The sequence below is a fragment of the Myotis lucifugus genome, unplaced genomic scaffold (assembly GCF_000147115.1).
Source record: "Myotis lucifugus unplaced genomic scaffold, Myoluc2.0 scaffold_20, whole genome shotgun sequence".
Lineage (NCBI taxonomy): Eukaryota > Metazoa > Chordata > Mammalia > Chiroptera > Vespertilionidae > Myotis > Myotis lucifugus.
In genome coordinates this window covers 2,845,118-2,870,255 of record NW_005871068.1, presented here as the reverse complement: position 1 = coordinate 2,870,255, position 25,138 = coordinate 2,845,118, and the positions used below count along the sequence as shown (strand labels likewise).

Genomic DNA, 25,138 nt, shown 5'->3' with positions numbered 1-25,138 from the left:
TTCACTAATCATCAGCGAAATGCAGAGCCAGTACACTCAGCGGACAGCTTCAGACCACATCGAAGCGCCACCCAACCGCCTCCACAGTGACTCACTCAAAAGGCAGACTCAGTGGGCACCACAGCCTTCCCCAGAACTTCTGCTTCCAAATTCTCCAAAGCCAGAAGAAGGGCTTGAAGTATGGAAAAACTGGGCTCAGACCAACAACGCTGAGCTAGAGACGAATGCTCAGAACAGACTGGCGCCCATTGGAAGACGCCAGCTTCTGTGATTCCAGGAAGATCTCATCTCTTCTGCTGTGGACAACTTGAATTATGGTCTCTGTCTAATGACACTGGAGGCTCGAAATGGAGAAGGTGAACCCTATGATCCAGATATACTCTACTATATTTTCCTGTGCATTCAGAAGTATCTTTTTGAAAATGGATGGGTTGATGACATTTTCTCAGATCTTACGTTCGATTCACAGAGTGGCTACATGAAGTTCTGAAGGACGTTCAGCCCCAAGTAACTCTACTTTTGGCTATGTCCTGCCCAGCCAAGTGACTGAGGAGCCCCTTGGAACTAAGTCCTGCTCTGTGGGATGGACCCCAGCACAGCTGATCCTCCACAGTGGTCGCAACCAGTCTTTGCAGCCAACTGGCCTGGGGGTAAATCCTTCCCATTGAAGAGCCAATAGCAATCAAGGCTCAACTACAACAAGAGGGTGCACACAGCCCCCACATGGGGTACACCTGGAGTACCCTGCTTGGGTGACTGGGGAGGCTGAGCCACTGGACCCTACAGGACACGTACTATACAAGGCCACTCTGCCAATTCCAGGAGACAAAGCAGCTCTACCTAATACACAGAAACAAACACAGGGATGCTGCCAAAATGCGGAGGCAAAGAAACATTCCAAGATGAAGAAAAAAAAAACAACAGAAAAAACAAAACTCCAGAAAAAGGAGACAAACAATCTACTAGATGTAGAGTTAAAACACTTGGAGTGCGGGAAACGAGTTAAGTCGGCTCGCGTGAATTGCGCGTACTCTGCGGGAGCCGTCTTTAACTCGGTTCATATAGATTTGCAGTGGAGTGCGGGAAACGTGTAAACTCGGGCCGATTGTAACTGCGTATTACCAAATATTTGTTTGTAATCCACCCTTTTGGTGGATGGAACAAAACCAAAAGACAGAGCCATCTTATATTTTGGCGGGAAATTCACCCGCACTCCAAGTGTTAAAAACACTGGTTAGAAGGATGCTCAATTAACTTAGGGGAAGAGTAGGTGAAATTAGAACTTCAATAAAGAGATAGGAAACTAGAAAACAAAAAATAAACAGAAATGAAGATTACATTACAGGGAATCAACAGTGAAGTAGATGAAGCAGATATTCAAATCAGAGATTTGGAAGATAAGGAAGCAGAAAACATACAATCAGAACAGCAAAAAGAAAAAAGAATTCAAAAAATGAGGATAGTATAAGGAGCCTCAGGGACAACTTCAAGCATACCAACATTCGCATCATGGGGGTGCCAGAAGAAGAAGAGAGAGAGCAAAATATTGAAAACCTATTGGAAAAAATAATAACAGAAAATTTCCCCTACCTGGTGATGGAAAAAGACATACAAGTCCAGGAAGCACAGAGAGTCCCAAACAAAATGAATTCAAAGAGGCCCACACCAAGACACATCATAATTAAAATGCCAAACATTAAAGACAAAGAATCTTAAAAGCAGCAAAAGAAAAGCAGTTACCTCATAAGCAATTACATAATATTGTAATAACTGTGTAGTATGGTGCCAGTTGGGGTACTGGAAATATCAGAGGGAATATCTGATTGTCTAACCACTATGCTGTATGCCCAAAATTAATACAAAATAATATTGAATGTAAACTGTAATTAAAAATAAAATTTAAAATAAAAAGATTTCTAAGAGGAAAAAAACAGTTGTAATAAGAGATTCAAGAAGGAAAAAGAGAGAAATGGTAGCTGGGCACTTAGAGATGGTTAATCAATTCCCAAAAATCAATGCATAAGGCTATTAGAGACAATATATAGTGTAGTTCAAAGTCACATTGGGGCCAAGTTCTGACTTAGGCATTTAATAGATATATTAATAGGTACTTAAACCATCTGGGCCTCAGCATCCCATTTCTGAAATGGCACAGAACTTATCTCACTGGGTTAATATAAGGATGAAATGAGATCATGGTGACAAACTAATTTACATAGAGCCCGCCACATTGTAAGCAGTCAATAAATGCTGCCTATTCTCTTAACTAAAAATTAATTTCTACAGTATTAATGGAGTTATCAGTAATGGCTTTTTGACTGCTGCATAGAACCGTTTGCCTGAAAATATCCACAAAAGTACCCAATATTGAGAAACTAGAGGTCAACTATCCCAGGGTAGATACATAACCTTTCTATGAAACCTCTTATAACAAAATAGATAGCATGAGTTGAAATTTTTGTTTCCCACCAAATCTAAAGCTATCAACCTCCTGAGAGGAAAGACTAATCTAAAAATGAAAAATTCAAGTCATAACCATGTAAGTCTTGTCTTTCCCAAGTCAATCCTGAATTCTAGTAGCCACCTTTTTAAAAATATCCAGTATACCTGGCAGGTATGGCTCAGTGGTTGAGTGTCAACCTATGAACCAGGAGGTCACGGGTTGTGGGCTCGATCCCCAGCGTGGGGCGTACAGGAGGCAGCCGATCAATGATTCTCTCTCATCATTGATGTTCCCCCCCCCTTTCCTCTCTGAAATCAATAAAAATATATTTTATAAAAAATAAAAATACCCAGTATGTGCCTGGTGCTGTATTTGAGATCCCAGTAACATTATCCTTTCACCAGAGGCCTGGTGCACGAGATTCATGCACTTGGGAGGGTGGGGCAGTCCCTCAGCCCAGCCTACACCCTCTCACAGTCCAGGAGCCCTTGGGGGATGTCTGACTGACAGCTTAGGCTCGCTCCCTGTAAGTCCGACAGCCTTGGCGCCGTGGAGGCGGGAGAGGCTCCTGCCACCACCACTGCGCTCACCAGCCATGATCCTGGCTTCTAGCTGAGCGGAGCTCCCTCTATGGGAGCGCACTGACGACCAGGGGGGCAGCTCCTGCGTTGAGCATCTTCCCCCTGGTGGTCAATGCACATCATAGTGACCGGTAGTTCCACTGTTCGGTTGACTTGCGTATTAGCCTTTTATTATATAGGATTGCCCCACAGGGTGAGCGTATGGATGAAGAAGCTGGGTGTCAGACAGGAAGTGACTTGTCTAAGGCCCACATCTAAGTGTTCAAATCCACATTTCTACTGCCTGGTTAAGCTACGGAGTTCCCATCTTCCCCCTAAGCCCTGCTGCCTTACCATATGGATTCAGAAAAGGTCAATTAGAAATGTTTATTTGCCTAATGTTTTGGCAACTGATTTCTCAAGAGAAATGAGGACAAGTGTGATGAAATAGCTACTTGTCATTGGAGGAACCCACATGGGTTGCCACAAGTGGCCAGTCAGAAAGATCTGAGGTAAATAAAGCTGTTAAATGTGTTACAGAAAGGATAATAAAGGGAGTTTACTATAACTGGCCCCCAATATTCCGAATTCTAGTGAGGACTGGTAAATACTGTGGTGTCCACACAGTATGTGTCCTACATAATCCTATTTACCACTTTCTCAGGGGTTTACATTGGAAAAGAAAAAAGTTCAGGGGAAAAAAGGGTGGTGTGTCAAACTAGCCGAACTTACATTCTCAGGTAGCAATGACTGTTCTTTTGGGTTAATGGCAGTCTTACTCGTCTAAAATGCAGAGCGAGGGCAGCAAGCGTGTCGCTATTGTTAAAGGTACCCGTTGGGCAATGGGAGCATCCTGAAAGGCAATGCTATGCTGGTTCACACAGGCTCTGAAAATAAATCCATTAAGTATCTGGATCTGATCTGACCGCTCCCTGAAAACAGTCAGCCATCATGTTGTGGGAGACACGCGCTCTCTCTCTTTTTCTGCAGCGATAGTGTCTACTTACGGTGTTCAGGGCCAACCTCCAACCTGCATCTCTAACACAGAACTTACTAGAGACAAAGCAGAGTCTTTAACTGCGCTCGCAAAGAACTTTGACATTTAAGAAATCATAAATACATTACCTGAAAGCACGAGGAAACTAGAGGCTGCCTCTAACCACCAGCATTCATTTATCTTACTGGTGATGAAAAAGGGCTTAAAAGTCATGCATGAGACAATGACAAAAGTAGTCATACAGCTCTGCTCCTGGCGGGGTGTGCTGCCCAGTGTGACCACCTCGCTGGGAAGGAGCGGCTGACACAGTTGCACCTGGGAATCAGCAAGAACAGGCTCGCTGCTCTGGCCTACAGTGAGTGAGGCTGCTATTCATGCCGAAGAGCATCTGGTTACTACCTGTGAATGTAAGTTCCATGTTTGACAAACAGAAAGCTGGACAGTGAGGTCAGGCCCCGAATAGCCAGGAGGAAGAGAGAATATTCTGATGCTTCTACTCAGGAATACTCCAGCCAAGTCCATTAGGTTCTCATAGTGTATTGATTCAAAACATTGGCACAACTCAGAGGACCCAACGGACTTTGAAAGCAGCTTTGATTCCATACTTTCTAGTAAAATGTAGGGGCCAATGTCTTACAACAGCAGCCTGAAGTCTTTCACATTTTAATCTCTCTCTCTCTCTCTCTCTCTCTCTCTCTCTCTCTATATATATATATATATATATATATATATATATATATATATATATAATTTATTGTCTAAAGTTTTACATATGTCTCCTTTTTCCCCGATTGACCCCCCCCTCCCCAGCCATTCCCACTCTGGGCAAGCCCCCACAGCCCCAGTGTCTGTGTCCATTGTTTATGCTAATATGGATGCTTACAAGTCCTTTGGTTGCTCTCTAACCTACCCACCTCCCCTGCCATTTGTCTCTGGGTCTATTTTTGTTCACCAAATTATGTTGATCATTATATCCCACATATGAGTGAGATCATGTGATAAGTGAAATGCAGTTCTGATATATTTTAAGAGGGAATTTGGTTTATCTTTTTAAAAATATATTTTTATTGATTTCAGAGAGGAAGGGAGAGGGACTGAGAGGTAAAAACATCAATGATGAGAGAGAATCATTGATCAGCTGCCTCCTGCACGTCCCACATGGGGGATCAAGCCCTCAACCTGGGCATGTGCCCTCGCTAGGAATCAAACCGTGACCTCCTGGCTCGTAATTCGACGCTCAACCCCTAAGCCATGCCGGCCGGGCTTATCTTTAATTGTAAATGCTTATACCCTAAGACTCAGTCATTCCACTTCTAGGAATCTAATGTACAGAAATACTTCCACATGTTCACAAATTTTCCCAACCCTCCAAACACAGACACACACACACACACACACACACACACACACACACACACACCCCTTCATTGGGAAATCATTAAATAAATTATGGCAATCTACACTATGGATAATCTCTAAATGACAACACAGGCAAAGATCTTCAAAGCAAAGTGAAAAAAACATCATAGAACATGAGTATTTCCAACCCCATTTATGTAAAAAATGAAGCTCTGTATGGGACTGAGAGAGCAGTGGAGACTCACTTTTACTCTATATTTCTGTATTGTTTGTATTTTTACATGAGTATGTCTTTTTTTGGTAACTTACAAATTTTAAAAAAATTTAACATGGAAATATAGACTCATACGATTAATAGAAAAGTCAGCTATAACCCTACTCTCCACACAGAGTTGTTTCTCCCTAGGTGCTAGAAATCCTTCAAAATATTTTCCAGTGAACTTGCACTCTTACAAACTTTTATAGCGTGCGTTTAAAAGATTCTTTTAAAGCATTATTTTAAAGGGCTGCATAGTATTCTTATGAGTGAACCACAATGTTAATGTCTTCTGTTGTAGAAAACTTGGATCTTCTCATTTTTCTCTATAAGGAAACCACTGTGCTCACCATTCTTGTACATACAACTGTGCATACCTATATTTTCTCATAATACCCTTTCTGAAGTTTAATTCACTGGGCCAAAGAATAAGACTATTACTAATTTACTGAGTCAAAGAGAAAGAATATTGGTGGCATTTTTTGAGAAAGGCTGGACCAATTTAAACTTATACCAGAAATGTGTAAGTGTTGGTAAGAAAGTATTTTTCTGGGCAATAATTCGAGGCAATAAAATGTTTCAATCATTGCCATTTTGAAAGACAAAAATGGCATTTCTCTTTGGTTTTGTTTGTACTTCTTTGTTTAATAAAGTTAAACACTTTCCCACAGGTTTATTGTTTGTTTGCATTTGCTATTTTGAGAATTGCCTATTTATTCCTTTGTGCATTTTCTACTGGATTATTTCTGTGCCACGAACTTTGAGTTCTAATAGATTAGACATTCCTGTACAAAAACTCCTGACAACAATATACCTAGTTGACCACAGATATAGAAAAGGTTTCAAAAATATAGAAAAGATTTTTTAAATCAGCAAAACTTTAGGATCTCGCTTAAATATAGCTTAGGAGTAATCAGATTTGGGTCAACTTCTTTGTACTTAAGGTTAAAATTATTCTTTTACCATTGAATTCTTCAATTTCCAACTCAGGAGCTACCATGTAATACTGTTCACATAACATCTTGGCGGTTTCATAAGCATCTGCAAAGAAAGAAAAAATGTTTAGCTGCTGCACTAATAACACAGGCACAAGCAGATGATTGATAGATAGACAGATAGATAGATAGACAGACAGATATAATAGATAAGCAAACAAGGACAATTTCTAACTTGATGAATTTTTAGTTAATTAACTACTTCCTTTTTTAAAAATAGCCTTTGTGGCTTGCCCATCTGGTGTGGCTCAGTGGTTGAGCTTTGACCTATGAACCAGGTGGTCACGGTTCGATTCCTGGTCAGGGCACATGCCTGGATTACGGGCTTGATCCCCAGTGGGGACCGTGCAGGAAGCAGCCAATCAACGATTCTCTCCCATCACTGATGTTTCTGTCTCTCTCTCCCTCGCCCTTCCTCTATGAAATCAATAAAAAAAATTGTAAAGCCCTATAGAATTTAAATATGTTAAAACTTGACATATCAACCTAAAATAATACAAAGATAAGATTCAGGTGTGTTCCAACTGTAAGTTTTGCTTCATTGACCTCATAATGCTAGCAAATTAAAATTGTATATATTATTTGACCTCGGAATAAAAATTCTGATTACTTTATTCAACTTTTAGAATTAAACCATTAAAAGAACCACAGACAGAGACATTAGAATAACTGACAAAATGAAATAATGAGGAAATGTTAGTAAGAGGAGAGGAAAAAAAGAGTTGATCACTGTGAAAACAAACATTAAAGTAGGACTTAATTGAAACCCTAAAAAATTAAAATACAGAATTATATTAAATTTGCAGGGTTTTTTCCTAGGGTATAATAAACCTCATTAAATATCTATAAAGTACTTTTGTAAAAAGAAATCAAGATGCACTCTTTCTGCTTGGCTATAGCACCAAACAATGCTACATCTCCACCTAGTGACACAATAGCACAAAGCCAACCAAGAACATCCAAGGCTACTTTATTTAAACCAACAAATCCTAAAAATCTCAAAATGATGCTCTGCTATCCATACACAAAGCCAATACATCTGCTCAAAACAACTCCTCCAAGTATATAACACCTTTAAAGGTGTTTTGACATCATTCTTCCATTCACCATAAAAGAAAAAGTGCCCACTAACTGCGATATTGCCTCATGGCATTTGCTTGCCCAATGGCATGAGAGTATAATGGTATTATTAAGAAAAGGTATTACACTAATGCAACATGCAGAAGAGATGGCAGAACCCAGATAGAAGCCGTCAACTTGGGACCCAAAGACCCAGTGTGTTTCCTAAAACCACATGTGAATAAGAATTTTTAAAGCATCATGACAAATTATGGTGTATCAGTGCTGTAATTAAAAATCACATAATGATGCTTGAAAAACTCAAACCACCACAATGAGACTCACATACACCAGCCAGTCAACTATTTGGGGGATAGTAATGGTGAAATCTACATTCATACCCATCTTTAGAAATTCCCATAGCACATCATCATGCCTTGGACACGATACACAGCTAGCAAGCATTTGCTAAATGGAACAATCTTCTTGCCCATGAGAAAGTTCTCACGGAGAAATATTCTTTTTCTTAAAATCCTTACCGGAGGATATGCTTTTTTAAAAACTGATTTTTAGAGAGAGGGGAGGGAGGGAGGGAGGGAGGGAGGGAAGAGAGAAACAGATCAGTTGCCTCCTGTATGCACCGGACCAGGGATTGAACCCACAACCTAGGTATGTGCCCTAATTGAAATCAAACCCACAACCTTTTGGTGCATGGGATGATGCTCCAACCAGCTGAGCCACCCGGCCAGGGCAAGAAATGTTCTTTTTGGTCAGACTGAGAACTAGAGACCTTGCGTGGTTCCCAAACCTCATTGTATGTGGAATTCACTACCAAGTTTTTTTTAAAAATGCAGATTATAAAATGAGCCCCTAGAGATACTGATGCAGTAGGTCTGTGTTGAGGCCTGGGAATCTATATTTTAAAAAGCTTAGCAAGTAATTCTGAAGAGAAGTTAGATTTGAAGACCACTTGCCGGGAAAGCCAAGGCTGGGCCATGTTAATTCAGTCACTGTCTCTCCCAGGACATGAATGATCATGGGGTTTCGGGGTGTATACAACACACATGTACTCAAACTTCTATTTCACTTCTATTTAAGTGAACTAACATAAAAATGTAAAAACTTTAAACATCACCCACATAACCAAAATTCAACTACTGGCTTATAATTTCATGTCTTTCATTCTGGGGTAGAATGCAAGTTCTACTTATAACAAGCTTTCAAATAAGACTTTTCTAATTTTAATTAGAAACCAACATTTTAAATATGATAATTTACCAAATTACTTTTATCTGCAATACATCTGAGCAAGTAATTACCACCAATCTTTTTAAAAAAATTTTTTTAATTGATTTCAGAGAGCAAGGGAGAGGGAGAGCGAACTAGAAACATCAATGAGGGAGAATCATTGATTGGCTGCCTCCTGCACACCCCCTACTTGGGACTGAGCCTGAAACCCAGGCATGTGCCCTGACTGGGAATCAAACCCGTGACCTCTTGGTTCATAGGTCAACGCTTAACCACTGAACAACACCGGCCAGGCTCCAAAAAATCTTTAAAAGGAAATTATTATCACTGCCACTAAACATAAATGCTATTCATTGTTTTAAGGATCAGTTTTCAAGAACAATAAGATAATGATCATAAAGTAACTAACAAAACTGTTGGTGTGGCACATACATACATCCCCCAGGCTAGAACACTCAACCTGTAAACACGCAAGACTGATTATTTATTTAAAAGGCCAAGTCATAAAGAGCAGGGTGAAGGTTCACTGAGCAACTAGCTGAACAGATCCAACCTAGCCCAGAATTTAAGAAAAGCACACAGGAAAATTTAATACATTATGGAGGTTATTTTATTAATTTTTGTTAATCCTCACCAAGGATATTTTTCCATTAATTTTTAGAGAGAGTGGAATGGAGGGGGAGAGACAGAAAAACATCTATGTGAGAGAGACACACTGATTGGTTGCCTCCAGCACACATTCGCAGGGCCTGGGATGAGCCTGCAACCGAGGTACGTGCCCTTGACCAGAAGTAAACCCGGGACCCTTCAGTCCACGGGCTGACACTTTATCCACTGAGCCAAACCGGCTAGGGCTATTTTATTAATTTTTTATTAGAAGATTTGCCTATTCAAAATTCACCATAGAACTCTGCTATCAAATATTGGCCTCTGTTGTGAATACACATGATCATTTGTTTATAAATATCTTAGAAGAGGCAGGGCAAGGATGAATTTGAGTGGGTGCTGAAATAAACACATGAAGGTGCCAAAGTCCCTAACAGGTTTAATAGGATATAGAAAACCGTGAAGCTCAAGTTTAAGAAGCCACTGCCAAAACAAGGTAATGCACATGGCCACAAAGCATTGCAAAGTCATAGAGATGCTGCTTTTTAAGAAACCCTTGTAAGTTACAAAGCAATTCCAATAAGGTATGTCTACCATCATCCTTTCACCCAAAATGCATCCCAAGCGAGAACCACCAGGTATTTGTAAGTACCAGACCCTTTCTCACCCTCCAAACCACAGCCGACTGGAGAAGTTGGGGGCAGAGCATCTAATGAAAGGGCATCCAATCTACAGGCTGAGCAAAATCCTACAACCTGTGGTTGTGGGCAGAAAGATAGGTTGAGGCAATGAACTTCATCTTTTGAGAATTTCAGATCAAGACTCGGGCAGCGCAGAAGACAAAAGGAAACTCTGAGAGTTATCATCATCTAGAAGGCCTGCGGTGGCCATCATTGCCCTAAACAAGTCTGCCAGTCTACAGACAAGAGAGAAAGGCAGAGGGGCTAGGACTTGGCCACCCCAGTTACAAAGACACACAGAAAACAGCCTTGTTTTGTTTCCCAGTTCCAATGTCTATAGCTCCGCCTGTGAAGTGCTTCCTGTCCTTGGATTTTCATGGGACCTACTAGGTTCTTTCAATAAATCTGTTTCTTGAACTAGTGTGAGTGGGTCTCTGTTATTCGCAAACTGAAGAGCCCCACGTGAGAGCACAAGACATTATTTCCGAACCAAAATAATGACACACTTTCAGGATGCCATTTGTACGCCATTATGCTAAGCCTACTGGCTATAGGATCAACACAGGCAGGCTAACATCGCGGCGAGAGGTGACTTTTGTACCAAGTATTTAAGTTTGTACCTTTAAAATTATCTTCCCACAGGATTTTCCATTCTCTTTCCTGGTTTCTCACAAAGAAAGGAGGAAAGGGTCACAATGGAAGGAACCTCCCAGAAACTGCTTTACAATACTAATTCTAGCATTCACTACCTCGAGTCTATAATTTGCAGATGTGTAAAGGTAGATATTAATGTGCTAAATAAGCGACAAGGAGACATGCTTCAGTGTTCCGCACATTCAATTAATGTTGTGCGTGATGCACCCCACTTTTATACATTTATACAACTGGCTAGTCAAAAATAAAAATATTGTCCCTACTCTTCTACATAAAAGTTTTCTCTAGTCTGTCTCAAGAGATCTAAGCATGTAATCATTGTTAGTTCATTAAGGCTTCCTAAGGCTATAAAACATGTGTGCATGCACGTGCACACCACACACACACACACACAGACACAGATCACCTGGGCTGGACATCTGACCAGCCTAAACCAGGATCTTTCCAGCTGAGAAAATCAATGGTAGAGCTGTCATTAAAACCCAGAAACCCAACTCCCTCTACACCAAGCTTCCTAAAACAAAAGGAAGGGAAACAATATTAGAGATAGAGATGCCAAGTTAGAAGATTAACTGAGAAATCTCAGAGCATATGAGAAGGTAAAAACCTAGTGAAAAATACCAACTACTCTAAAAAGAGAAACGGAGTGGTTAAGACTTCACTAAGAGGCCAAGGAAACTGACACACACTTGTGGGTACTGGGACGGATCAACACTCTAACCACTGAGCCAAACCAGCTAGGGTAAGTTTACACAATCCTATATAATAAAAGGCTAATATGCAAATAGACCAAACAGCAGAATAACTGAACAACTGAACAACCGGTTCCTATGACATGCGCTGACCACCAGGGGGCGCACGCGGACCATGACAAGCATTGGGTGTGGCAGGATGGTGGAGCAGGTGAGCAGGGGTGCCAGAGCAAGGCGGAGCACCAGTTGCTGTCATCAGGGCGAGCCTCTGGTGGTTACTGAAAATTCTTTGCTCCCATGCTGCAGTCCCACCCGGCATTCACAGCCGCTGCCAGTTCACTAGCCAGTGCTAGTCCCGATTGCTCGTCGCCATCAGTGGGTGCAAGCAGTGGCTGCTGGCTCCGATCACCCCCGAGGGCTTCTCCATCTCCCCCTGCTCCTGAAGGGTAATCGGGGCAGCAGCTGCCACTCGCACCCACTGACCACGCCAGCCCTGTTCGCACCCACTGCTGGCACCGGCCCCAATTGCTCCGCGCCGTCAGTGCGTGCAAGTGGGGCCAGCGCCATCAGTGCATGGGAGAGGCAGCAGTGGGAGCTGGGCTGCCAGCACACAGGGGACCAGAGGCTGCGGCGGGAGGGGCCAGGTGGGGGCATGGAGGATGGGCCGAGACCCGCCCCTGTGCCCACCGCAGCCTCGCGGCCCACAGTTCTCTTTCAGGGTGCACGAATTTGTGCACTGGGCCCCTAGTATTTTAATCAATTATGTAGTTACGACAGGTGGTATCTTATACCAATGGTCTGAGGACAAATAAGTGACCTTTACTAAACATATGCCTCACCAGATGGGACACAACAGCATCCAAGAAAGTATGTACAAGCCAGTGCACTTAGTGTGCTGCAGGTATCAGTAGGTGTGATTTATGAAGGGAATGAAGGGTGGCAGAGAAGTTGACTGCATGGATGCTGCTTGCTATGTTTACACATTTTGAGACTCTGAAACCACCCTCCACTGTTGTTTTCCTTAAGGGAAGAGGCTGTTGAGAAATGAAAAGCATGGTTTGAAAGAGGCAGTGGGGAGCAGGGGACATGCCAGTCCCCCCTTCCTCCATGAGTGTGGGGGTAGGAGTGTGCATACATATGCATGTGTTGAGGGAAGTAGCATTCTGAGTGGCAGAGGGACCTGGAGGTGTCTTTTATTGGACATAGCCTCGCCAGGAAGCCAGACTTCAAGCTATGCCAAACAGCCTGACCGGCATGGCTCAGTGGTTGAGCATCGATCTATGACTCATGCCCAGGTTTCAGGCTTGATCCCCAGTGTGGGGCGTGCAGGAGGCAGTCGATCAATGATCCTCTCTCATCACTGATGTTTCTACCTCTCTCTCTCTCCCTTCCTCTCTGAAATCAACAAAAATATAAATATATTTTTAAAAAGTTATGCCAAACAAGTGGCAGAAATGATGAAGTGAGAGGGTGGAGTAAATTTTGTTCACTATGCAATAGTGGTCTCACTGGGTGAAAACTCAAAAGGGTCAAGAGAAAGAATGAGGATAAGGCTGTGAGCCAGCACAGGAAGAGGGAGGGGAAAGGGGACCTGGCCCGCGGTCAAAATCATGACTACACAGGACAAAGGAAGCAGGAAGCTGTGAGGCAGGCTGTAGACATGAACTCTCGGATTCTTTCTTTCAAATATTGACTGAACTGTTTTGCACGTGATCTTCAGCTGGATTTTGGTACAAAATCTCTGTCCCTAAGAGGAGTGATGCACACGTGGGTGAGAGTAATTGCAGACCTCTCGAACTTTACACCCCAGTTAGAGAGATCAACAGAAGTACAGCTGTCAAGGCCGGGTAGTTGGTAATAAGTCCAGTAAGAGCAGTACAGATAACAAGCGCTGCAAAACAAGATTCTTTTGACCTTGAGAAGCAAGTTGAAGCAGGTTCCTCCTCACCCTCTCCAACGCCTCTGACTCACTTTAGCACTGCTCATTCCTCTGCTATACAGAAGGGCTAACAGTTGCCTAGAACTCCCTGTCGCTTACCTAGTTGTACTGATTCATGGTTAAAACCTCCCTAAAAACTGCCCCGCCAGCATGGCTCAGTGGTTGAATGCCGACCTATGAACTAGGAGGTCACGGTTTGATTCCCGGTCAGGGCACATGCCTGGGTTGGGGACTCGATCCCAGCTGAGGGGGGTGCAGGAGGCAGCCAATCAATGATTCTCTCTCATCAGTGATTTTCTCTCTCTCTCTCCCTCACCCTTCCTCTCTAAAATCAATAAATATATTTTTTAAACTTAAAAAAGACCCTAAAACCTCCCTAAAAACTAATGAAAGACCTTATTTGTGAAGAAATAGTGATCGCAGAATAAAGAATCCATTATTAGCTTCACCAGTGTTCAACACATGCCAAATCTTTCTCACTACCCTCCCTCCGTATAATTTAAAGTAAATCCCACGTGTCATTTTATGTCATGCATAATATTTTGAAATAGCCCTTTCAAAGCTAGGACTCCTTTAAAAAAACACACACAATACCAATATCACACCTACACAAATGAACAATCTTTCTTGAATGTCAAATATCCAGTTGTCTTATAAATGTCCTAAATGAGTTCTAAAAATATTTTAGACTTTATGCCCAAAACAATGTAAAGGCACCAATGTGTTATATGATCAGTGGTATAAATGAGAAGCCACACGATTTGTGTGAAGGCCAAGGACTTCTGCTATAAACTTGTGTACAGCGCTGACTGGGTGCTAGCACTGCTTTAGGAGCTCTGCATATAGTAACTCATTTAACTCTATGATACAGGTGAATGTACCATTTTATAGATGAAGAAACTGAGGCCCAAAGAGTTTACATAACACGTCCAAAGTCGCTCAGCTAACCCAAATGTCCATCAGCCGGTGAATAAACAAAATGTGGTTTATCCATTCAACTGAGTATTACTGGGCTATAAAAATGAATGAAGTACTAATGCCTGCAACAACATGGATGATCCTTGAAAATACTATGCTAAGTGAAAGAAGCCAGACACAAAAGACCACATGTTGTATGATTCCATTCACATGCAATGTCCCGAATAAGCAGAAAGTAGATGAGTGGTTGCCTAGTCCTGGGAAGAGGGGTAGTGGGGATTGACTGCTAAGGGTATGGGGTTTCTTTCGGGAGTGATGAAAATGTTCTAAAATTGAACTGTGGCACTGGCTGTACAACTATGTGAATATCCTAAAAAAAAACAACACTGAATTGTACACTTTAAGTGGGTGAATTATATAGTATGTATATGAATTATATCTCAATAAAGCTGTTTTTAAAGAATCATCAAAGAGTTTCAAATTTATCAAACCAAGAAATACTTATTGACCATCTAACAGGCATATACTAAGTTCCATGTAAGTTACAAAACAAGTTTAAGACACACACCCTGACCTCAAACTGTTTGCAGTTCAAGAGAAAAGGCACACACGCAGCGTATAATAATGCACTTTTGCATTATGAATGCACACCTTTTTTTTTCATAAGGGCAGTCAACTATCCGAACCTGGCTTTCTGATTCATAAAAGACATTGTGCTACGGTCTAATGAACATACAACTATGCCAAGACCAATTCTGCCCCCTGCCCACCCCGCCCCGCAGAGGCCTGCAGAAGTCATGATTAACCACAGGCTTCTCTTGTGAGAGAGTTACCTGTAGGATTCTTAGGGAGCTGAGGCTGGAACTATTCATCTTATAATGGAATTAATTTGGGTGAATGTTTCCTAATTAAACAGAGGCCAGAACAGCTTGGCAATTCTAGGCTGGGCAAAGGCCCCTAGGCCTGGGTCCTCTTCCCTGGATTTAAGAATGCTCAGGGTAGCCCAGTCAGCATGGCTCAGTGGTTGAGCATCGACCTGTAAACCAGGAGGTGACAGTTTGAATCCTGGTCAGGGCACAAGCCTGGGTTGTGGGCTCGATCCCTGGTGTGGGGCGTGCAGGAGGCAGCCAATCAATGATTCTCTTTCATCATTAATGTTTCTATCTCTCTCTCCCTCTCCCTTCCTCTCTGAAATCAATAAAATAAACTAATTTTTTTTTAGGGGAGAGCGCGAACGCAGTCCACCACTACCACAAATTATGCAGTCGAGTTTCCCACATTTGGGGAAATCGCAGGGGTCAGCATACCCAGAGTGCAATGGGTAAGCCTCGCCCTGGGGAAACCACCTTCGTGATCATGGTATCTCCCCTGCCAGGTAAGTATATATACTAGTATTTTTTTTAAAAAGAATGCCCAGAGTAGCCCAGCCAGTGTTGCTCAGTGGTTGAGCATTGACCTATGAACCAGGAGGTCACAATTCAATTCCCAGTCAGGGCACATGCCTGGGTTTCAGGCTCAAACTCCAGTGTGGAACATGCAGGAGGCAGCCAATCAATGATTCTTTCTCATCATTGATGTTTCTCTCTCTCTCTGCCACTCCCTTCCTCTCTGAAATCAATAAAAATATCTATCTATATATATAAAAGCCTAAGCGACCAAACAATTGGTCGCTATGACATGCACTGACCACCAGGGGTCAGATGCTCAATGCAGGAGCTGCCCCCTGGTGGTCAGTGCGCTCCCACGGCCAACCTCCCACAGCCGGCCAACCTCCCACAGCCGGCCAACCTCCTGTGGTCCCTCCCCCTGGCTGGCCGGCCAGCCCCGATCGGCCCCGATCAGGACTGGGCCAGATGGCCCCTATCGGTGGCCAGGTCAAGGGACCCCACCCGTGCATGAATTCATGCACCGGGCCTGTAGTATTTATAATAAAAATGCGCAAGGTACACAAGCAGCACTGGCTGCTGATAATGTGATGTTCCTCCAGTGTGGAGGCTGCACACACTGGGCCACCTCCCTTGGCTCTAACTCCAGCAGCAAAGGTCACTCTGCTTGAGGTAGGCTTGAGAGCTTTACCAAGCAGACAAGGCCCTCTTCTACCTCCTACTGACTTAGCTACACAGTCCAGAAAATGGAAGAGCAACCAAGATCCTTGGTGAAGACCAGGAGAGTGGTGGCCACGAACACTTGTGTGTGTTTAGAGGAGGGAGAGGACAGTCACAATAGGAGGTATCATCTTGGGAAGGGACAATTTGGGAATGTGAGGCTGCACAGAGTATCTGTACTCCTGAAAACAACTAAAAAAGAGGTCTAGAAACCTGTCGGATCACTTGCAACCAGGAAGGTTTTCTGGAGCTGGCATCTATCTTAAATGAATAACGAGGAAACTGCAGCTCAGATTCAAAGCGCCTGGGGACTAGGGACTTATGGTTTTAGGGCTCTGTTTTACACCAAGGCTACTGGGACAGAGTCCAGCTCAATGTCTAGTGACCCCACAAAGCCCACATGCCATGTAGATTCTGAAGCCTGGGTGCAGGTCAAAAAGATGCTTCCATTTTACAAACACGTGAATTCAGCCAAATTTTATAACAAGGGTTTGCATTCTCTGAGATTTTCAGATACTGGTGGCGATCAAAACTTAGAATCCTACTTAGGCTGACAAATGTTCATGGTTTAAGATAGAACTAGAAGTAAAACCCTAGTCCAGCCGTGGGCAAACTACAGCCCGCGGGCCGGATCTGGCCCGTTTGAAATGAATAAAACTAAAAAAAAAAAAAGACCGTACCCTTTTATGTAATGATGTTTACTTTGAATTTATATTAGTTCACACAAACACTCCATCCATGCTTTTGTTCCGGCCCTCCGGTCCAGTTTAAGAACCCATTGTGGCCCTCGAGTCAAAAAGTTTGCCCACCCCTGCCCTAGTCAATGAAGTAGAAACTCCCATTTTGAGCAGCGTGAATTATGCATCTTTTCCTGAACTGCCTAAAAAGAACATTTCATATTTGGATGAAGTAGCTTGGGCCCAGAGTGGCCTGAGGACTCGGCAAACAACTGAGCAACATAACCCTATCGCCAAGCTGCCTCGATAGCATCACAATCCTATTTGAAGTACAATCGCTAACATTACAGTGGTCTCCTTACCTTTCACGACATCAGCCACGTTGCAGGTGGGATCGATACTTCCAATGTGTTTAGGATGAGCAGGATTTGTGTCACCGCCAAACAAAAGCGCTAAACAAACACAGAAGGGTAGGGAGAGATTATAAACAAAGCAGGCTGGGATGGTCAAGCAGAGAAAAATGGAGGATTCTCGTGTTTGTAAGAATCATTTTAGCATCCACAGTGACTTAAAGTAACAGAATACGGAGTGGGGCAAAAGTGGGTTTACAGTTGTATGTGAAACACAGAGTTCATTTTTGTATTATTATTTATTGTTGTATCCTTTTCCATTATCAACAACTGTAAACCTACTTTTGCCCTACCCTGAATATATGATGAGGGGACAACGAAGAAGGAAGGATTGTCCTCATGTTGTCAGTAGCGCTCAGCAGGTCCTAAAGCAGTGACACATGCCAGGTGTCCAATCCTTTCTTCCTGACCCAATGTAACTTGGATGAAAAAACTTGCTTTCAATTTGACCCACCTTCTCAATACTACTGCGGACATTTAATCCAACATTCACTCAGTAGTTAGAAAACACAGCCTGCACATTAGGCCAGGCTTGTGAGATGTCTTCACTGTGAACATTTCAAATGCCTCCATCATGGAGATTATTTTTCAATGTTGTATACACAAATGATATTTGTTCCAGTATTTTTTTAACCCCAAAGTTTTAAATTTTTTTATCCTCACCCAAGGATATGTTTATTGATTTGAGAGAGAGAGGGAGGCAGAGAGAGAAACATTGATCAGTTGCCTGTTGCCTTCCGTACGCACCCCGACAAGGGGATCAAACCTGCAACCTAGATATGTGCCCTGACTGGCAATCGAACCCGCAACCTTTTGGTGTATAGGACGACACTCCAACCAACTGAGCCACCTGGCCAGGAACATTCAAGTATTTTTAAAAGTATAAATGCTTTCAAAATACACAAGATTGGCAAATTTGACTTCTGAACAAAAGCCAAAAGGAGCCCCAAAGGAAAAAGTAATCTAACTTCAGTGTTTATAGGTATATGTATATAACATTTATTTATTTTTGGTATAGTTGCTTTTAAATCAAACAAAAATTGGGAACAACTTAGATTTCACAAAAGGAGAATGCTTCAATAATATAGGGGAGATTTTAAATTATAAAAATGCTGAATATGGGCACTAGGCCAATACATAAAGTTCCAACTGATTGAGTGAAAGAAAATCAGAAGTGACAAGCTTAGTCCATGATCTAAAAACATGTACATATAGCCCGGCCAGTGTGGCTCAGTAGTTGAGTGTCAACCTATGAACCAGGACGTCACGGTTCGATCCCCAGTGTGGTGTGTGCAGGAGGCAGCTGATCAATGATTCTCTCTCATCACTGATGTTTCTCTCTCTCTCCCGCCCTCTCCCTTCCTCTCTGAAATGAATAAAAACATATATTAAAAAATAAATAAGCCGAAACCGGTTTGGCTCGGTGGATAGAGCATCGGCCTGCGGACTGAAAGGTCCCAGGTTCGATTCCGGTCAAGGGCATGTACTTGGGTTGCGGGCACATCCCCAGTAGGAGATGTGCAGGAGGCAGCTGATCGATGTTTCTCTCTCATCGATGTTTCTAACTCTCTATCTCTCTCCCTTCCTCTCTGTTAAAAAATCAATAAAATATATTTTAAAAAATTAAATAAATAAATAAATAAATAAAACATATACATATATACACAGACACAGATTTAGGTAAGACATAATAGTTATCTAAGTAGTTTAGTTAAATAGTATATAGGTTCTTTTTTTCCTTCAAATCTCCTATAAATTGTCATACTTTTTAAAAAATAATAAATTACCTTTATCATATCATCAGAGTGATATGCTTTGATTATTGTTGTGAAGAGTTATATATTTTACTTGTAACTAATATGATTTTTTTTCAATTACAGTTGACATTCAATATTATATTGGTTTTGGTACACAGCATACATTTCTATTTTTAAAAGCTATACATTTAGAACCAACCACATTTATTTTTTTATGTGCTCAGGCATGAATCAGCTGGCCAACAACACAGGCATCAGCTAGAATGAACTAAGGACTGTGTGCCTGCTTTGCCCTGATGGATATAAGAGCGACACCACCAATCTGGTGTCTCCTTGCCCATTGCCAGAGGGTCCAACCTTCATGTAATAGCTCAATAACATTCATTTATCCAAATAAATAAAATTAGTAAAATAAAGATACATTATCCATTTTATGACTCAGTAAAGAGGATGATTTAGACTCTAGATGTGTGGATGCTTTTTCATAAGAATTATGAAATCAGCCCGGCCGCTTGGCTTAATGGTTGAGCATTGACCTATGAACCAGGAGATTATGGTTGATTCCCAGTCAGAGCACATGCCCAGGTTGTGGGCTCAATCCCCAGTGTGGGGCATGCAGAGAGCAGCCAATCAATGATTCTCTCTCATCATTGATGTTTCTATCCCTCTCTCCCTCTCCCTTCCTCTCTGAAATCAATAAAGATGTATTTTTTCAAAGGAATTATGAAATCAGGCAAAGAGACAATGCTAAAAATAAGCCCCAACTTTTTTTGTGGAGAAAATTTTAGTTGCTTTTTTTTTTCTTATCTGCTTATCAGCCTGGAGAGTGGACTAAATCTCTCAGGATTATGGTTTGATAACTTGCTTAATCTGTTTTCACTGATCATTATGACATAAAAGACCAATTGCTCATATTGTCAACATGCCAATTCAATATTCCCAGAAACAATGTTTTTAAAATAAAAAAGGAAACCATCCAATAACCTGGAAAAAATACTAGAACATTCTCTGAGACACATAAAAGTGTTTGGAGATTAATACGGCGCCATTAAAGCTGGACCTTCGCCCCCATCAAGAATGGGACAGCAAAGGCTTAGCATCAAAAGCCTTTCAATGATTTATTTGAACAAAGAATACTAATGAATAGCTTTTTACTAGATAGGATTTACTTAGAAAAAAAACTTAACTAGGAATGAAATTTCTACAGACATAAATGCAGATCTGTAACAGAGAAACATATGGAAGAAATCACTCTGATTACCATTTCAAATCTGGACCAAAAGCCCGACTTACTGTGCTGGTTAATAAGCATGCGGAAGGAGATGCGGTTGGTATAGAAGCGATCCAGAAAATACTGGATGTTACTGCTAATGAACGGATCAAACCCAAACTTCTCCTTGTATTCAATCACTCCTTGTGCCATTGTAGGAACCACATCATTGTGTCTATTTCTGACTTGAATAAGAACTTGTAGAAAGCTGTGTGGGAGAGAAACAAAAGTAGTCAGTCTTTATATCTCATGGCTGATGCATAACCTCCCCAGTTCCATCTCTGGACTACTTATCTTCTGGTATTTCTATAGGTAGGGACATAATAATCATTATAGGCTACAAGGAAGAACTCATGGGAAACAGAAGTATTACCTAAGTTTTTGCCTGAAACTTTCTACAGAAATTCTTTCGGAGACACAAAAAGTAAACAGTTCCAGTAAAGAAAAAATGCTCAAATACCTTTTTAAGGAATCCACTGCCTTTTTGGATAAATGATCTATATATATAAAAGCCTAATATGCAAAGTGTCCCCTCAGGAGTTCGACTGGAAGACTGGGAGTTTGATCACTCGCTATGAAGTGCACTGACCACCAGGGGGCAGCGTGAAATGAAGGAAGGCTCTGGCTGGCAGCCAGAAGACCCTGATCAGCCCTGTCCGTCAACCAGGCTTAGGGACCCTACCCATGCAGGAATTTCGTGCACCAGGCCTCTAGTTACATATAACACAGGTTCTATAAATATTTGCTGAATAAATAATTGCAGAGCATATTATTTCTTCTGACAACATGAGGACAATCCAAAAAATTTTCCAAGAATTTATTATGGAGTTCCAAAGCAAAAGGTTCGGATGGTCGGACACTTAGCATATTAGCCTATTTGTTCAATATGCTAAGGAATAAATAATGTCAAACTTTTAAAGAGTAAAATTTTGAAATATAATTCTCATAGCAGTAAAATATAGTGATGAAATGTAGATATAATAAAGACAAAACAAACCTATTTAAGTATTGTGGTATATTACTGTAAAGATGCAGACAGAAAATGTATTATGGATGGTAAGTAACTAAGAAGAGAAAGACAAGTCAATGGAACCAATAAAAAGCTTGGAACCAGGATGAAGGGTGAGTGAGTATATGCATATAAAAATTGAGCATATCGATAAAGTGGCATTGCAAATCAGTAGGGAATCAATCAAATTACTTGGGACAGCTGCTTAACAATTTAGTCGCAACCCAATTTCCAGCCTTCAGCCAAACAGTGGGTTAAGAGATTTAAATGCAAGAGGGCAAAATCACATAAAAGATAAAAGAAAATCAGGTGAGAAAGTATATAACCTTGGAGTAAGGAAGGCTGTTCTAAATTTAATACCAAGGGCAGAAACCAGGAAGAAAGAAATTATATGACTGGGTAGAATTTCAGCAATTCTGTCAAAAAAAAAAACACAAGGGAAACTGGGAAAAGTCTATTTGGAAGAGTTACTATCCTTAATAAAAAATAAAAAAAAAGATGAGCCCCCCCCTCCATAGGAAAGGCAAGTAATATGGTATCAAAGGAGAATTACCAGAGGAAACGCAAATGCCAAAAACTTCCCCTTCACAAATAATAAAAGAAAAACAAATTAAAACAGTGCAACAGCTGTATTTAAGAGCTGTTCTTTAGAGCAGTGGTCGCCAACCTTTCGGACCTCACGGACCACCAGTGGTCCGCAGACCACAGGTTGGCGACTGCTGCTTTAGAGCACTGTTCGTAGTCACAAGAAAACTGTAAACCCTTCTAAAAGCCAAAGATAGGAGTTCAAATCCCATGACTTATCTTTAGATGGACTATTATGAAACTGAATAGTGCTGTAGATCTGTAACGTCACATGGTTATTTTTGTAAAAAAAAAAAATTTCATACAAATGCATAGGTATGCCTGGTTAAAAGTTGGGATGGAAGGAAAACGTTTAGAATAGTTGTCCCCTGGCAGTGGAAATGTGGAGTGACTTTCTTTTAAATTATCTGAATAGTCTTATTTTTCCCAATGATGAAATATGTCTGTAACAAATGCATACAAAGACAGCAAACCTGAGTAAATCAACTCTGAAATTAGGAGGTCATAATTATTCACAAGAAATTTTATGATGGACAATTTGTCCTTTACATAATGCTCTTTATTTTTTGTTTTGTTTTATTGTTAATCCATACAACAATATTTTTCCATTGATTTTTAGAGTATATTTTTCCATTGATTTTTAGAGAGAGTAGAGGGAGGAGGAGAAACATCAATGTGAGAGAGACACATCGATTGGTTGCCTCCCACACGTGCCTCGACCAGGCCCGGGATTGAGCCTCAACCAAGGTATGTGCCCTTGACCAGAATCAAACCAGGGACCCTTGTCCTCGGGACTATGCCCTATCCACTGAGCCAAACTGGCTAGGCCATAATGCTCTGTGTCTCAACTTATCTGAAAGGAGGAGACTTGCCTTCATGGTTCAGTTCTCAGCTACTTGCCCAATCTTCCGGGGCTCTTCTAAACTTATCTATATATATAAACAGTAAGTATGTTAAGTGTCCAACCATCTGACTGGTCGCTATGATGCACACTGACCACCAGGGGGCAGTCAATGCAGGAGCCGCTGAGCTGCAGTGACTTGGCAGTGGTGGTTCTCAGGTGATGCACCCCGAAACCAGAGAGGAGGGAGCCTGATTCCTCGTGGGGCCGAGCGATTCCACCTTCGGCCATGAGTTATGTTGTTGCTGGGGCACTGTCAGCCCCGAATCTGGTTTACTGCACACTTGCGTTTGCATTCCACACCCTGTACAACAGCAACTTTGCAGAGTGCCCTCTCGCACTCTGGGACCCCTCGGGGGATGTCAGAGAGCCGGTTTCAGCCCGATTCCCGCAGGCCAGGCTGAGGGACCCCACCTGCCAGAGGGAATCCGCTCACTCTGCAGATGCCTGAGAGGGACTGCGGGAGGTTGGCTCCTGGGCATGTCCGGCCCGTCTCGCCCAGTCCTGCCCTGCCGGCCACTTTCTAATTAATTTCCTTTCAATGTGCACAAATCTGTGCACCGGGTCACGTAGTCATTACATAAATGTGCTTGTCCTCTAAGCTACTTTCACTCTACTTAAATGATTTCCCTGCCCATGACTCCTATATAACCTCTCACTGAACACAAAAAACTACTACTATGAGTAACATGACTCACCTTCATTCTTTCCTTCACTATGGGCCCCAGGCTTCAAAAATCCCAAATATCCTAACTAGCTGCGTGCACGTAGGCAAGTTTCCAAAGCTCCCTGAGTGAGAGCTATTATTACAAAGATCTTGTACACACTGGACCCAGCACTTAGCAGTTTACAATGCAGGCTCACGTCCATAAATCACATCAGACTGACCACCTGTTCCAGAAACTGAGACAGGACTCTGGGAACCACACAGCAGAAATTGAGTATCACATACTTCCACAAATCTGTGTCCTAAAATTCGAAGCTAGAAAGAGGCCAGTCCTCATTTTTAAGATATCAGCCAAGCAAACTGTTACTTGCTAATGACTTCTGAGAAAACAAAGCTTCTGGATTGGATTCATTTAATTCAAAACCTTGAATGACAGCAAGAGTTGATAGTAATGCCCAACTGGCGTGGCTCAGTGGTTGAGTGTCGACCTGTGAACCAGGAGATCATGGTTCGATTCCCAGTCAGGGCACACGCCTAGGCTTCAGGTTCGATTCCCAGTAGGGGCATGCAGGAGGCAGCTGATCAATGATTCTCTCTCATCACCGATGTTTCTATCTCTCTCTCCCTCTCCCTTCCTCTCTGAAATCAATAAAAAATATATTTTTAAAAAACAAGTTGATAGTAAGAAAAACACTGCATCTGGAACTCTAACCTTCCTTCCATGTTTCACAGATTCATTGCACAAACACCTAGCCAAGTATAAAACAGGTCAATATTTTCCCCTTTATATTTTAATTTACAACTAAAGTTGACCTAACCACTCATGGCTTGACCCAGCAGTGCTGGCAGTATGGTACATGGCCAGGAACAATGTCCTATGAAAAAGGAAATGTGATTTCCAGATCCAGCTCTACTACTCACTAATGTTATGATCTTGGGCAAGTCACCTCACACCTTGACCTCAGTTTCCCTATCTGTGAATTGAGAGGGCTGGGTCAAATGCCTGGTGCTGAGGTCTTATATAAAGTGTTGTTTCTCTAGTTCTTTTCATGGAACACCTATATGTAAGGTGCTCAGTCTCACAATTGTGTGGACCAGGTTTCTACTTAGAAATTCCTCAGCACAACGGGCCTTCCATATGCATTCATTCATGTGTTTATGAAACAGGAAGAAAGTAATGTGAAAAGGATACTTCATTTCCTTGAGGGAAAGAGCCACACTCAGAGCTAGGGTTCATGTTTTCTGGTTAAATGAAAATGAAAAACAAATATTTCCCATCAGCATGAGAATTTAGTGGTCTTCATGCATAACAGCAGCAATAGAATCAAAGTGTCATATAAAAAGCACACTC

The 25,138-nt window shown here is 41.9% G+C and overlaps 1 protein-coding gene and 2 non-coding genes across 6 annotated transcripts in view; all 3 read right to left on the bottom strand.

The window, feature by feature from the left end:
* Positions 1–25,138, bottom strand: part of PDK3 (pyruvate dehydrogenase kinase 3) — a 65,702-nt gene that overhangs the window by 13,991 nt on the left and 26,573 nt on the right. For all 4 annotated transcript variants that reach the window (XM_006085640.3, XM_006085641.3, XM_023751334.1 and 1 more), the window contains exons 4-6: positions 20,649–20,833; positions 17,551–17,640; positions 6,579–6,656 (exon numbers count right to left, since the gene is read on the bottom strand). In XM_006085640.3, coding sequence (XP_006085702.1) covers positions 6,579–6,656; positions 17,551–17,640; positions 20,649–20,833 — 353 coding nt within the window. The remainder of the gene's footprint in view (positions 1–6,578; positions 6,657–17,550; positions 17,641–20,648; positions 20,834–25,138) is intronic.
* On the bottom strand, positions 15,626–15,789 carry LOC111825308. Its single transcript, XR_002828478.1, has one exon. It is a non-coding gene; the product is annotated as a U1 spliceosomal RNA (small nuclear RNA).
* LOC111825309 lies at positions 19,568–19,707 on the bottom strand. The gene has a single exon (XR_002828479.1). It is a non-coding gene; the product is annotated as a small nucleolar RNA SNORA48 (small nucleolar RNA).